We start from the raw sequence: 15452 nt of genomic DNA, 5'->3' as shown, positions 1-15452 counted from the left end.
ATGGCCAGCTGGTAGATACATCTAGAAACAGGAGCTTACTAATAGGACCTGGCTTTCTGTAATGACTGGGAACGAAAAGCCTGATCGATTGAGAAGGGTGGCTTTGATTAGCGGAGCTATGAATTAGTCTGCTTCTGTGGACCTGACTGTTTCTTTGCATTGCCATCGGCATCTTTCCTCTCATCTACATGAGTTCCGAATAATAAAGACAGATTTTAGGGAACCCTGAGCTCAGCATGGATATATTTCCGGGTTGTTGCAGACCCTTAGGAGACTATTTTAGAAAAACTCAACTCAGAGACGGTGCGCTGTGATAATATTGCATGCAGTAGCAAGTTTAACAGGAGCCAGGCCGCCACTATGTCTAAGGAGCTGTCATTGACCCAGGCAGCTCAGTATGTGGGGCCCTATCGACTGGAGAAGACTCTCGGGAAAGGCCAGACAGGTAAGGAGACGTTGTTTATTAGATTGTCTGTAATTTCCGCTCCTTTCAAAGCATTTGTCTGTGCTGAACTGTCTTGTGCATGTCTGCGATGTCAATGTAGGTCTGGTGAAGCTCGGGATTCACTGCATCACTGGCCAAAAAGTAGCCATCAAAATAGTCAACAGAGAAAAACTCTCCGAATCTGTGTTGATGAAGGTAAAGAAAGAATAATAATTTTTTTAATGCTGTAGTTTTTGTAAAGTCTCGCACAGTCACTAATAATAATTACAAACAGGCTTTTAATATTTAAGTTAAATTATAATAAATGTATTATGTGTCTCTATGACAGTGATGGCATGATTATTACCATAATCCACTATCAATGAGATTCTATATTAATATTTTGATTACATTTTTTTGTATTATCCATTTTCATTTTAGTTTATGTTTTAGTCATGTTTTTGCTATTTTTATTCGTTTTTTTCGGTAACGTTTATTTTATTTTTAAGTAACAATAATGTGTTTTAATGATTTTAGTTAAGTATAATAACCTGACATATTCATGTACTATGGTATTTACATGACATTTTAGTATTACCATGGGAACACTGGACATTTTGGTATGCTCTTGCTAATGTAAAACTCCTTTATTCATATCAGAATTTGCTATTTATAAAGATAATAAGTAGATAATAAATAAAGAGTGGTAAATATGATCTTTTCCTTTTTCTCATTCAATCAGGTGGAGAGAGAAATTGCTATTTTAAAACTGATTGAACATCCACACGTGTTGAAACTCCATGATGTTTATGAGAATAGCAAATACCTGTGAGTTACCACACTTTTACATGCTTTCTTGCAGGCTTCACTCAGCATTGTTCTTCCTGCTTGTCATTTGTTCCTATCTTGAAGCATTTTTTGCACTCTTTCTCTGGCTCCAATCATGCAGATATTTGGTACTGGAGCATGTTTCAGGAGGAGAGCTGTTTGACTATTTGGTGAAGAAGGGCAGATTGACGCCTAAAGAGGCACGAAAGTTCTTCAGACAAATCATATCTGCTCTGGACTTCTGTCATAGTCACTCCATATGGTAAGACACAAATACTCACACACAGACACAATTCTAAATAGAAATGAGAGTAGTAAGTAAGTAGTCAGTAAGAATGAGAAAGGACATTTCTTTTTATTTTTACTCTTAATGCAAGCTGATTTAGATCATGACAATAAATGAGCACATTTTTTGAGAAGCTTTATGATTTTCAGTAAGGTGATTGTAATCAAAATATGTGCAAAGTGGTTCCATGCTGACTGCCTCACAAATTAGATTTATTTGTAAAATATACTTACACTCACAAATGTAGCTTATACTGAAGTTATAGTGCACTAAAATCAAACATAAAACAGAAGAATAAAGCATTCGCTGGTGGTTATTTTGAATGGGTGTTCAGTTGATTTTGAATATGGTGACACAAATTTGCATATGGCCTTTTCCCCAAACTTTTAATATCTACATGATTTTGATCCAAAACCTTGATTTTTTTTATTTCCTTTGTTACAAACTATGTTGCGCCTTGAGTATTTCACCAATTAAATATACTGTATATGTTTGAACATCATGGGTTATTATTGTTGACTAAAACTAAAAACCATAAATAATATCTTTGTAACTTCAATTGAAAAGTCATTTTTAAAAAGTAATCTTATTTTTAACTAAATTAAAACTAATAAATAAAATATTTTAAAGAATAAATATAAATTGTAATAAATATGACAAAAACATGCAATAAAATGAATAAAAAAATAGCTCAAATTAAATTGGAAACTGAAAATAAAGAATAACATATCATTTGAAATCTTACCATTAGCAATAACAGAATGTAAACAATACTAAAAAAAACCCTAAAAAAAAAAACCCACTGCATTATATAATTTGGGACTGGAAAAATTAACAATCAAATCAAATTTTTTAATGGGCAGTGATTATTAACCCTACTGACACAGTTATTGATAATGGTTTGTTTTCAACATGATTAGGCATTTTGAATAAGTCTAGTCTCTAAATTAGGATGATACAGGTGTATGTCATTGTCAAAGACAAGAATAAATGAAATAGACTCTATATATCTTCCAAAGTATGTTTTCTGTGGAGGGTTGTTGGTGAACGACATGTTCAGAGCCGGTTGTCCTCTGTGCTCTTGTAGTCATAGAGACCTGAAGCCAGAAAACCTCCTGCTGGATGAGAGGAACAATATCAGGATTGCAGACTTTGGCATGGCCTCACTACAGGTGGGAGACAATCTGCTAGAGACAAGCTGTGGGTGAGTATTGTGTATGCGTGTGAGTATTATAATGCTTTTTGTTTGCTTTATTGCACTTAAAGCTACATGCGTTGCAATATGAAATGGATAATTCTGATACTGTATGCTGACTGATCAATGCAGTTTTCAGTTATGTTAAAGTAAATATACAGGTTTTGAACACTAAAGCACACTTAAGAATGTATGAATGGCATTGAATTAGATAGCAAAATGTCATACGTAGCCACTAGACATTGTTTTTCAAATGGAAGTTAATAAGTGAATTTGTTCAGTAATATATAAATACATTTTGGTTTGAGAAGCCAAAGGGGTCATGAACTGAGAAACAAAAACAAAAAAAATTCCCTTGACCTTTTGACATATAAGAGGTGCTATAAAACATCTGTAACCTTCTGAACTAGCAACTAACATAATTATTCACAACTTACTACAGCTTCCTTATTGTATAATTATATTTTCAGTTTCATTTAACCTCTTAAGCTCAGGGGTGTGCTTTTGCATTTTCGCCTAAATTTGACCCAAATTTAAATAAATGCCACAGATTTGTTTGTAAATGAAACAGCTATGTTATTTTAAACAAACTATACTTTTTCACACCCATCCATATTCTGTTTTCCCAAACTATCTGCAGATCTCCTCATTATGCATGTCCAGAGGTTATCAGGGTAGGTGTATAGATCTATAAAGTAACCTGTATCTTTTAGAGCATCATTCTGTCTGAAGGTGAACCACTGACCTTACTACAACCTTTGGTTTCTACTGCAGGGTGAGAAATATGACGGCCGACGGGCTGATGTATGGAGCTGTGGAGTCATTCTCTTCGCTCTGCTAGTGGTGAGGAAATCGCTTCAGCTCCCTCTGTTTCTCTCAGCTTGTCAGAGAGCATTTTACTTTCCCCCACTTATCACTTATTACTCGTTTTTAGCACATAGGCTGTTAAGCAAATAACTGAGACACTCCTTGCATGTCACTACCATCTGCGTCTTTGTATCTGGGACTTTCTGTCCGCTTCTCCTCAGGGTGCGCTGCCCTTCGACCACGATAACCTGCGGCAGCTGCTGGAGAAGGTGAAGAGTGGAGTGTTCCACATGCCCCATTTCATCCCACCCGACTGCCAGGCTCTGCTGCGGGGCATGATCGAGGTCAACCCTGAAAAAAGACTCACGGTGAGGGAGTACTGTGATTAAGGTTTGCTTGGATGTGGTGAGAAACATACTACACAAGTACAGAAATGCAGAAGCAAACGCTTGGCAAAAATATTGCAAATGAATGATCCTGGATAGATAATTTGTACATATGTACTGTGGCTTCTTGCCTTCAGGCCCTCATTACTGTGGTGGTTAGTGAGCTATAAACATGTCAAAGTTTAATTAACTTAGCTGTTTTATGGATTTAGGTCTATGTTTATTACTTTTGAAAGTATCTGCACTACAAAAGTTTAGGATTGGTACATTTTTTTTATGTTTTTGAGTAAAGTCTCATATGTCCACCGAGGCTGCATATAGTTAATAAAAAGTACAGAAAAAAATGCAATATTGTGAAATATTATTACAATTTAAACAAACTGTTTTTTGAGGAAGCCAGTTTCTACCATGGAGTAAAAAAATGTAAAAGATAATTGTGACTTTTTATCTCACACTTCAGACTTTTCCTCCCTTGTAATTTATGTTTCATAATTAAATTTTTTGTTTATATTTCCTCAGAATTATTGCTAGATATAAACTCAGAATTCTGAGATTTTTTCTCGCGATTTCAAGATTTCATCTCGCAATTTTGAGTTTACATCCCAGAATTCTGACTTTTTTCTCTGAATTCTGCATTTAAATCTTATCATTCCGTTGTTTCTTTGTTTCTGCCAAAAAAAAAAAAAAAAAGTGACATTTTATCTCACAAATATGTTTTCTCGTAGTTGTGAGCTTTTTATTCCACAATTCGAATTTTTCTTCTCAGAATTGCGAGTTTATATCTCACAATTTTGCATGCATATCTCACAATTATGTGAACCTATCTCAAAATTCTGAGTTTATATCTTGCAATTTTGAGATATTTTGAGTCTGAATTGTGGTTGCAATTTAAATATGTTTTAAAATGTATTCCTTTGATGCAAAGCTGATTTTCCAGCATCACAGTGTCACATGATTCTTCAGAAATCATTCTAATATGCTGATTTGCTACTCATTAAACATTTCTGATTATCACTGTTGAAAACGGTTGCTGCTTAATATTTTTGTGTAAACCATGATGATTTTGAATAGAAAGTTCAAAAGAACAGCAATCATTTATTTTGAATCAATGGTCTGAAGCGTGTATTAAACTGGCCAAGTCAAGTAATTCCACCAAACTAAGCTTGGTTTCATCATGTCATTAAAGGGCATCTAATGATCGGAGTGTCTATTTACATTAAGTGCAAATAGCCCGCCTTGTTGGCAAAGGCTATTTACACTAACTCCACCCACTAACGTGTGATTGGGTTAATCAAAAAAAAAAAAGATGAAAGTGTAGCATCAGTTGCAGTGGCGTAGATGGTAAGGCGTGTTCTTTTTGACGCGATCAACCCGAGTTCGAGTCTTTTGTCGAACTTTTTCCCCCCTTTTCAAACCTCATATCACATTAGAAAGGCATTTATTTTCAATACAAATGAAGGAAATAATAAAAAAGTTGAAAATAAAAGTATCGGGTAGGGTTAGGGTAGATGTAGGGAGGGCTTTATTGTCCCAATAAGGTGGCATTCATTTAATAATTTGAATTAAAACTATAATTAACACTCAATTCGTTATTATTGCATACTGTTTTATAATGTACTACAATACTGAGGTGCAGATAATTGCCACTATTTTAAATAAGTAGTATAAATAGCAAAAAATCTTGTTATTTCAACATAGTGTAAATAGAATCTATAGCTATTTGCACTTAGAGTTCTTATTGCATTTACACCATTTTGATCAGCTGTTTTGAAAACCTTTATAATAGTGAATCATTTTGTGCAGCAGTTGATTCAGATTTTCAAAAAGCTTCAGCTTATAGTTTTGTATCGCCATCTGCCTGTGAACAGACTCATTTAAATACACCATCTGTTGTCCTTCTGCAGCTAGAGGCCATCGAGAAACATGCTTGGTATCAGTAAGTATTGATTATTTATGTTGCTGATTATTTATATTCTCTCTGTCACTGCAGTCAATCTACAGAGATTCAGTGTATTATGTGTGTTTATGGAGGAATTTCATGACTAAATCTCTGTTTGTATTGAAAGGATATGAAATTATTTCATCTTGCGTCTTTAATAACAGCCAAAATTGTAGATGATTTGTGCAAGCAGCTGAGATTCATATGTGTGTTTGTTTGTGTGTGATGAAGAGCTGGACGCAATGAGCCGTGTCCGGAGCAGCCGCCCCCGAGGCGAGTGTGCATGGGACGGATCTTGTCTCTGACAGAGCTGGACCCAGATGTGCTGGACAGCATGTATTCTCTGGGCTGTTTCAGGGATCGGGTTAAACTGACCCAAGACCTGCAGTGTGAAGAGTGAGTGTAACATCAGCAGTCTTTGCATCATGTGCATTTTTCATTCAGAAAACATAAAAATCTAGTTAATCGTTAACCCTGTCAAGCCTGATGTTGCTACGATATAAAATCAGATTGTTTTTTTAAATGGAACAGTGTATTGAACCTTATATAAAAACAAACAAAAAAGAGCATCATATTTGATACATTAGGCTTTTAATGACTCGTATAGTATGAATAAATATGGATCTCATACTTAAGGAGGGAAAAAATAAACTAAACCCAAACTGAGCAAATATGCAATTCAGTGCAGAAGCTTAGTCGATGATATTTAAATGCGTAGTTTGATGAACAATATTTTTATTGTTGGGGACAAAACATATAATGCAAATCAATATGATTGAGAGATGAACAAATGAATGTTTCTCAAAAGCCTGATGATCATATTTGATACTTCCTTTTTAACATGATTTTTTAAATGTAGTATAGATAATAAAGTACACTTAAGTTGCTTCAGGCCATGCGTTCATCTTGAAATATTACTAACACTATAATTCTTCCTTTTATTTTATATCAATTTAAAGATTTCACTGCATTGCCTTTTTACAATTATACTAAAGCCCCTTTTACTTGCTTTAAAAAGTATAATTTATCAGTCAGATGACAGAAGGCATGTAGCAAATTGTGTACAGGTTTTTCAGCAAGGTTTTGCTCATATTGATCATTTTGAGGCCTTAGAAATGTAGATATCAAATAGGCTTGATAGGGTTAACATTGTTTTCTCTCTTTTATCTCTTGCATTTTTCCTCAGAGATAACCAGGAGAAGATGATCTATTATCTCCTGTTAGACCGTAAAGAGCGCTATCCTAGCTATGAGGATGAGGATCTTCCTCCCAGAAATGACACTGGTATGTGTCTTTTTCCCTGGAGTGTTCATGAAGTGAAGTGACATACTGCCAAGTATGGTGACCCATACTCGTAATTCGTGCTCTGCATTTAACCCATCCAACATGCACACACACCGTGAACACACACCCGGAGCAGTGGGCAGCCATTTATGCTGCGGCGCCCGGGGAGCAGTTGGGGGTTCGGTGCCTTTCTCAAGGGCACCTCAGTCGTGGTATTGAGGTGGAGAGAGCGCTGGAGATTCAATCCCCCCACCTACAATCCCTGCCGGCCCGAGACTCGAACCCACAACCTTTGGATTACAAGTCCGACTCTCTAACCATTAGGCCACGACTTCCCCAACACAGTTAAATAAAGCACAGTTTATACAAATTAGCAGAGGAAGAATTAGCAGACACTTTTATCCGAAAAAATGGATCTTTTAAAAACTATTTACTGAAAGGTTCTTTGGGAAACCGATAAGGGTTCTTCTATTGCATTCGCTGCAAACCTTTATTTTTAAGAATGTACAGAATTTATGCAATAATAATTTAATAATTATTTGGTAATTGAACCCATGACCTTGCTGTTGCTAGAGCTATACTCTACTGTTTTGAGCTACAGGCACACCGCTCTGTAAACTCTGTGTTTTGTATTTCTATATAGACCCTCCACGGAAGCGTGTCGACTCGCCCATGTTGACGCGTCACGGCCGCTGCCGGCCAGAGAGGAAGAGTCTGGAGGTGCTGAGTGTGACGGAGCAGGGCTCTCCCACACCCCCGCGCAGAGCGCTGGACACCTCCACGCACAGCCAAAGGTACGCATGCAGTCGCATTCTCATTTTCATGCATATATGGAACTTTGGAATTTAGCACTACTGACTCTTGACTGCCACACTCCTGTATAGATCTCGATCTGTAAGCGGAGCATCAACGGGTCTCTCATCTAGTCCTCTAAGTAGTCCCAGGGTAAGTACCTGTCTGTCAACCTTTTTTATCTACTAAAGAGAAAGTTCACCCAAAAAATGAGTCACTCAGCAGAAGTGTTGTCAAAAATACAGATTTTTTTTATTGATACAGAATACTTGAATATTGAGTACTCACTTGAATAGTGAGGTAACACGCACCATAGTGTGTATTTTAAATAAGTGTATAATCGGTTGTGCTGCGTGTTTAAGAGTTCATTTTCACACAAGCAGCTCATGATCAGGTGTTTTCAGCATCTCGGAGTGGCTCAGTTTAAAGTAAATGCAGTAGCTTTGCATGTGTAATGTGTATGTGTACAACAGCCCAGGACAATGTTGCCACCTTGTGGAACAACTGATTAATGCAAAACAAATTCAATGCGCATGTGTAACCTATGCGTACAAAGTATGCATGGTTACAAAAATCGGGTGGTGCGCATGCAGTACACATGGTTCTGTTCTTGTGAAAAATTTGCGTCATTTTGCGTCAAATACTGAAGTATACTAGAGACACACATGAACACACACACATCCTTGTACACCATCTCTGTGCACTAAAGCCGTATCACCTGCCATTGCTCATTTTCACTCCTGTTTCTCTCTCCATCTGCCACGGCCTTCACTCTTCCACCCCACTTCTCCTCCTGCTCCTCCTTATCCCATCAGAGCCCTGTCTTTACCTTCAGCGAGCCGGAGGTAGTTGCCGCCACCAAAGCGGAAAGCGGCAGCACCGTCGCTCGTCCCAACCGATCGCATGAACCCAAAACACAGACGCTTCCATCTAAAACCACACCCGAACGCCCCCAACTCCAGTCCATGAAGTCCCTCCCCTTACCCTCCTCCTCCTCCCGCTCTCCCTCCCCTTCCCCCCTCCTGTCGTCCATTCCCCGTTTCCTCTTCTTTCCTTCTCCATCTGCGGTGCTGAAGTCGGTGACTAAAAGCTTGTATCCCATGTCTCAGGTCACCCCTCAGGGCTCTCCCCTGCCCACCCCGCTGGGCACCCCCGTGCATCACCCCCACCCCCCCACTGCTACCCCACCCTCCTCCTTCTCTTCCTCTTCTTCCTCCCGAGCCGAGGGAGGAAATGTGGGCGTGGGCTCACTCTCCTTGACCCCACCCTCTAGTCCAGGGGGAGGCGGCGGCATGACGGCCAGTAGCTCCGCCCACTGGAGGACACGCCTCAACTCACTGAAGAACAACCTGTTGGGGTCGCCGCGGTTCCACCGCCGCAAGATGCAGGGTGGGCGCCGATGTCTTTCCTTTTTAAGTATTTCATCAAATAGAGAAGGAGTTGATGCTCTGATGCCACGGAGACCTAAAGAACCATTTTTGATGATAAATAAGAATGTTATATTATATTATATATTTTTCCCTTTTATTAAGCTGATATTGAATCATTACTAATTCTATTATTAGGGTGCTTTTAGATGTGCTCACTTGAAGAAAAACATCAAACTGTGGCTGTCAATAGAATGAAATAATTTATTGCCCTGAAAATCAGAATGAAACATAATAATTAAAGTCTATTTATTTGTTGATTGATTGATTACAAATGCATTTCATTTTCTATGACCTTTTCTGCAGGTCACTTTGCAGCCAGGGTTATTATCATTAACATAAACTAAAACAAAACCATAAAAAAAAATAGTTGCTTGAAATATAATAAATGTAAACTGAAATAAATATTTAAAAAAAAATAGATTTTATATAATGTTTTATATAATAGTTTTAGATTTTATTTCAGTTAGTTGTCAATATAACATTTCTAGTTGAAGTTGAAGTAAATAACTAAAACTAATAAATAAAAATTAATAAATATATAGACATATTTAATAAAAAAATATTACAAAAACACCAAAAAAATACAAAAACATTAAGTAAAAATAAAAAATAATAAAAAATTAAATATATTTCAAAATAGCCTTTTTTTTTTTAAATAAATAATAATATACGATACTATAATAACACTGCTTGCAGCCCTTCGGGGATCTCTGGATCTCAGTATGAAAACCTCTGAAATATAAAATAATTGTCAAATAATTTAATTTAATCAATGTTAGGTTGTATTCGATTTATGCTTCATTCTTTCTCTTACCTTCCAAACAGTGCCAACCTCAGAGGACATGTCCAGTTTAACACCAGAATCAAGCCCAGAGTAAGAAACACTTGCCAACACAATAAGCACATGTATATTGCCAAGAGGTCTGACAAATAATATGGAAAAGTCATTTGGAAAGCATTGCATTCTATTTTAAAGGCCTCACTGTATGTTGTACATTTCATTAATTTGGGGTGGTGTGGGGTGGGGTGGTGATGGCGCAGTGGATAAGACACATGCCTTTGGTGTGAGAGACCCGGGTTCGAATCCACTGTGAGACACCAATGTGTCCCTGAGCAAGACACTTAACCCCTAGTTGCTCCAGAGGCGTGCGACCTCTGACATATATAGCAATTGTAAGTCGCTTTGGATAAAAGCGTCAGCTAAAATGAATAAATGTAAATGTAAAATTTATTTGCTGAGGTCTACTTACAGTATAATGTTAGGAAAAGTGTTTTCTGCATAAATAATAATAATTTATCCTTTCATCTCTGACCATTTTTGCTACTGTGCCTTTCAGTTAAACCCAATTTGCATATGAAAAAGAAACATCTCAATTCAATTCACATACATTCTTAATATATGTTGCAAACAGCTCTTCAGTGTCGAACATCCAACAAGGAATGTTTAAGTGATATCCTGCAGATCCCAAAAATGAAATGTGCCAGATGACAGTGCTCATAGACGTCATGGCGACTTGCATGTGCTATTCAGGGAAAAATATTAACGATAATGATCTCCAGCTTTGAATTCTTCAGTGTGCTGCATCACTGTGATGAGTTTTACAGATTATCCAAGTGTCTGTCTGTGTTTGTGGTCCGACAGGCTGGCTAAAAGGTCCTGGTTTGGGAATTTCATCAGTCTGGAGAAAGAAGAGCAGATATTTGTGGTCATCAGAGACAAACCTCTTAGTTCCATTAAAGCAGATATCGTCCATGCCTTCCTCTCTGTGAGTCTATCAGCTGATCTGTGCATGATTAAGCATTTTAATAAACTACATGGATACATGGAAAAGTTCAAAAGAACAGCATTTATTGGAAATCTTTTGCAACATTGTGAATATGTCAGTTTTGATAAATTTAATGCATCCTTGCTAAATTAATTTATTATATAAAGTGAGAGAGAGGGATCTTTTGAATATATCAATATATTTTCAGCATATTTGTAATTTTGAGTATAGCAATATTGTGTATGTGAAGATATTGTAAGACTTTACATTACTGTGACTAAAAATAACATTAAAAATAACCTACAGTCCACAGCAAACCATTTTGGGAACGTTATACAGGATGTATTCATGCAGTTTATTGTTGCATCACATCTCACAATTTGAAGACATTGTCAAGTTGAAAACAGTTTAGCTCTTTAAATATCTATGAAATATTATGCATATAAAAATAAGATATAAAAATGCATTATTTGATCATTTTGCAAAAATAACTCAAATATGTTGCTGTCCCACTCTTGTGCTATGTAGCTAAAGAAATAACACAACTGTATTCTGCAACTCAAATACTGCCACCATAAACTGTGACAAAAACAAGTCCAAATTCACCCATAATAAGTGAAGATGACGACACATTGATAATGTATACAGCAGTAAGGAACAGTTCTTTCTCTCTTGCGTTTGTCTTCAGCTTCCCTCTCTCAGTCACAGCGTAATCTCTCAGACGAGTTTCCGAGCCGAGTATAAGACTTCTGGAGGTCCATCTGTCTTCCAGAAACCCGTCAAATTCCAGGTAGACATCTCCTTCTCCGAGGGGGAAAGAGAGCGGGAGAGAGACAGGGACGGACAGAAGGATTATGGGATCTACAGTGTAACTTTTAGCCTCATATCAGGTGAGAAGAATTTCTATCTGCTGTAAATGAGTTTGGTAATGGTTTGATTGTTCACTTCCATTAAAGTGTATCAGAGCGTTATGGTATAGAAACAAAATATAACATGAAATATCGTTCACTCAAATTTACATTGGCCAGCATTTCATTTTTAATGCATTATTATTATTATGCATAATGTAGCAGAATTTGGAAGCAATATGCAATATTATTAAAATATTTAAAAATGTTCTTTAAATTTAATAAAAAGTAGCATTATAAACACTATTATAAATATTATAGAAAGTGTAAGATACAGTGGTTGCATTAGCGTTAAATTATTTCCATTAAATGGAATAGCACATTTAAATTTGCATAAACAACACGTGCTACTTTTAAACTTGGTCTATTTTAGTGCTTTTTTTTTTTTTTGCAGAACTTTAAATATTTTCTAAAAATATTAAAAAATGTTAATGACACCTTGATTTTAATAAAAAGTATGACTATAGAAATTGTTATATAACTGTTATAGCCACTGATAAAATAGTGTTCCATTGATTTTTAACATGAAAATTGTTTCCATTTCAATTAAATGTAACTGAATATTTACATTTGTTACTTTTAACCTTACAGTGCCTTGCGAAAGTATTCATACCCCTTCATTTTTTTCACGTTTTGTAATTTTGCTGCCTTATGTTAAACTGCTTTCAATTATTTTTTTTCCACATTGATCTACACTCCATACACCATAATGGTAATGCAAAAAAAAACAGGTTTTTAACATCTTTGCAAATTTATTAAAAATAAAAACTTAATTACATTGCATAAATATTCAACCCTTTTCTGGGGCAATTTAAATTCCTGTGTTCCTGTGGCTCAGTGGTGGAGCATTGCGTTAACAGTGCAAAAGGTCATGGGTTCAATTCGCAGGGAACACACATACTGATAAAAAATGTATAGCCTGAATGCACTGTAAGTCGTCCGCTAAATGCATAAATGTAAATGTAGTTCAGGAGCATTCATATTGCTTGTAGATGTTACTACACTTTGAGTGAAGTTAACCTGCCTGTGGCAAATTCAATTGAATGGGTATGATTTGCAAAGGCACACGTCTTAATAAAAGGTCTAATAGCTGATAATGCATATCAGAGCAAAATCCAAGCCCTGAGGTCAAAAGAACTGTCTGTAGAGCTCAGAAACAGGTCTGTGTCCTGCTTCATTGAAGGGTCAAAAATTCTGCTTCATTGAAGGGTCACAAATGCATGTAGTCTCTGTTACCCATAATGGAAGAAGTTTGAAACAACCAGGACTTCCTAGAGCTGGCCTCCTGGCCAAACTGAGCAATTGATGGAGAAGGGCTTTGGTTAGTGTGGTGACCAAGGACCTGATGGTCACTCTAGTTGAGCTCCATGATCATACCGGTATATGCAGATAGGAGGAACTTACAGAAGGACAAACATCACTGCAACACTCCACCGATCTGGGCTTTATGGCGGTGTGGCCAAACTCAATCCTCTCCTCAGTGAAGACAAAATAAATCACACTTGGAATTTGCAGAAAAGCACCTAAAGGACCCTCAGAGTGTGAGAAACAAGATTCTCTCGTCTGATGAGCCTCAATTCTAAGCATCATGTTTGAAGGGAACCAGCTCTGCTCATCACCTGCAGAGTACCATCCCAAAAGTTAAGTGTGCTGGTAGCAGCCTCATACTGTGGGGCTGTTTTTCAGCAGCAGGCACTGAGGGACTCAACAGAGTAGAAGGAAAGCTCAATGCACCAAAATATAGAGATAGTCTTAATGAAAACCCAGTCCAGAGCATTCAGAACCTCAGATTGGGCAGAAGGTTCACCTTCCAACAGGACAATGAACCTAAACACACAGCAAGATTGGCTTCAAGGCAACTCTGTGAATGTCCTTGAGTGGCCCAGCCAGAGCCTGGGATTAAACCCAGTCAAATATTTATGGAGAAACCTGAAAATGTGCAATGAAGAATGACAAATGCTGATGAGAAAAGCTTGTCACATGATCAAACAAAAAAAACACTTGAGACTGTAAAGGTGCTTCAACTAAATATTTAGTTAAAGGTATGAATACTTATGCAATGTACTTATTTCAGTTTTTTATTTTTAATACATTAATGACGATGTGACAGTTCTGTTTTTGCTTTGTCAATATGGTGTATGGAGTGTAGATTGATGTGGAAAAAAAGTAAATTTAAAGCTGTTTAACATATGGCAGCAACATAACAAAACATGAAAAAAAATATGGGGTATGAATACTTTCGCAAGGCACTGTACATTTTCTATTTTAATGCATTTTTCTAGAAAATGTTTTTAACAATTTTCATGAAACTTTGATTTCATATAAAGTATGATTATATACATTAGACTTTATAATGGAAATCATTTCCTTTCAAATTTAAATGGAACTACAACAAAAGTTATTTGACCAAACAACATGTGTTTTCAGTGAGCAGTATTTCAGTTTTTAAATTTAAATATTCATAAGACTTTGATTGTAATAAAAAGTACGATAAATAATAAATAGCAAGTGTCAGATACAATATTATTCCATAAGCCTTTAACATGGAAATGATTTCCATTCATCACATACCTCATTTCAGAGTTATATGAGTATGTGTGTGTGAATTTGATTTTTTTAGGTCCAAGTCGCAGGTTTAGACGAGTTGTTGAAACGATTCAAGCCCAGTTGCTCAGTGCTCACAATCAGCCCATGGCGCAAACTCTTTCAGGTAAGAACGGACACATCATGAATTATTCCAGCATGCTTCCACTCTTCCATAGCCTTTTTTTGTCCAACGCTAGATGAGAAGAACGGTCGCCCTCCTAGAACACCAACCAGACAGAACTCCCGGCGCTCAGAGGGTGGAGCCGACCGCTGCGAGTGGGTGGAGCGTGGAGAGGGCGGGGTTTTACTCCAGCGCAGGGGGTCGGGAAGAGAAAGAACCCACCTACTTTCCTCCAGTGGAACACAATCACAACCCTGAGTGAGAAATGTTGTGAAAATCAGCAGTCTGTCAAGATATGAGCCATGATACGAGACTAAACTACTCAAACGTTCCTTCTCCCCTTCTCACCTCAGAACAGCATGATGGTAAAATGTGTTTTTAAAGGAGCTTTTTGAAAGTCTAATGAAACCAAATACTGATACACATTGTGCAAGAACATGGGTTGCAACAAAGCAAGAACAGGCAGATAAACTCCTGGGATCCTCCAAACATTCTTCTGAAACGTCTTTGATTTATCATCCTGGACAATGCTTTGATTTATGCTGTATTTTCTCTCATGTGATTTGGATGTAATGTGCAAAACTTGAGTTTATAATGACATTCGTGAAAGGAAAGGTTTCGGTTGGGGGTAGCACACCATCTGTTCCTTACAGGCCTGGTATCCGTTTCAGCAATCGAGTAATTATAGCAACAGAGACGT

General features: G+C 37.0%; 1 protein-coding gene across 2 annotated transcripts; it reads left to right on the top strand.

Moving 5' to 3' along the window:
* Window positions 1-360: 360 nt before the first annotated feature.
* LOC306858110 (serine/threonine-protein kinase BRSK1-like) lies at window positions 361-15010 on the top strand (the record flags this gene model as incomplete). Of its 2 annotated transcripts, none has more annotated exons than XM_079398507.1 (19): window positions 361-445; window positions 546-640; window positions 1167-1252; window positions 1374-1514; window positions 2626-2742; window positions 3374-3407; window positions 3508-3576; window positions 3762-3908; window positions 5831-5862; window positions 6097-6261; window positions 7052-7149; window positions 7793-7943; window positions 8034-8094; window positions 9051-9330; window positions 10197-10245; window positions 11014-11137; window positions 11826-12027; window positions 14666-14755; window positions 14829-15010. In XM_079398507.1, the coding sequence occupies 19 exons, from the start codon at window positions 361-363 to the stop codon at window positions 15008-15010; spliced, it is 2208 nt and encodes a 735-aa protein (XP_079254633.1). The 2 variants fall into 2 exon arrangements, with proteins under 2 accessions (XP_079254633.1, XP_079254632.1); XM_079398506.1 differs by having other exon boundaries at window positions 14808-15010.
* Window positions 15011-15452: the final 442 nt, after the last annotated feature.

Source organism: Barbus barbus (assembly GCF_936440315.1).
Source record: "Barbus barbus genome assembly, chromosome: 38".
NCBI lineage: Eukaryota > Metazoa > Chordata > Actinopteri > Cypriniformes > Cyprinidae > Barbus > Barbus barbus.
This window is presented reverse-complemented; position numbering and strand designations above follow the sequence as displayed.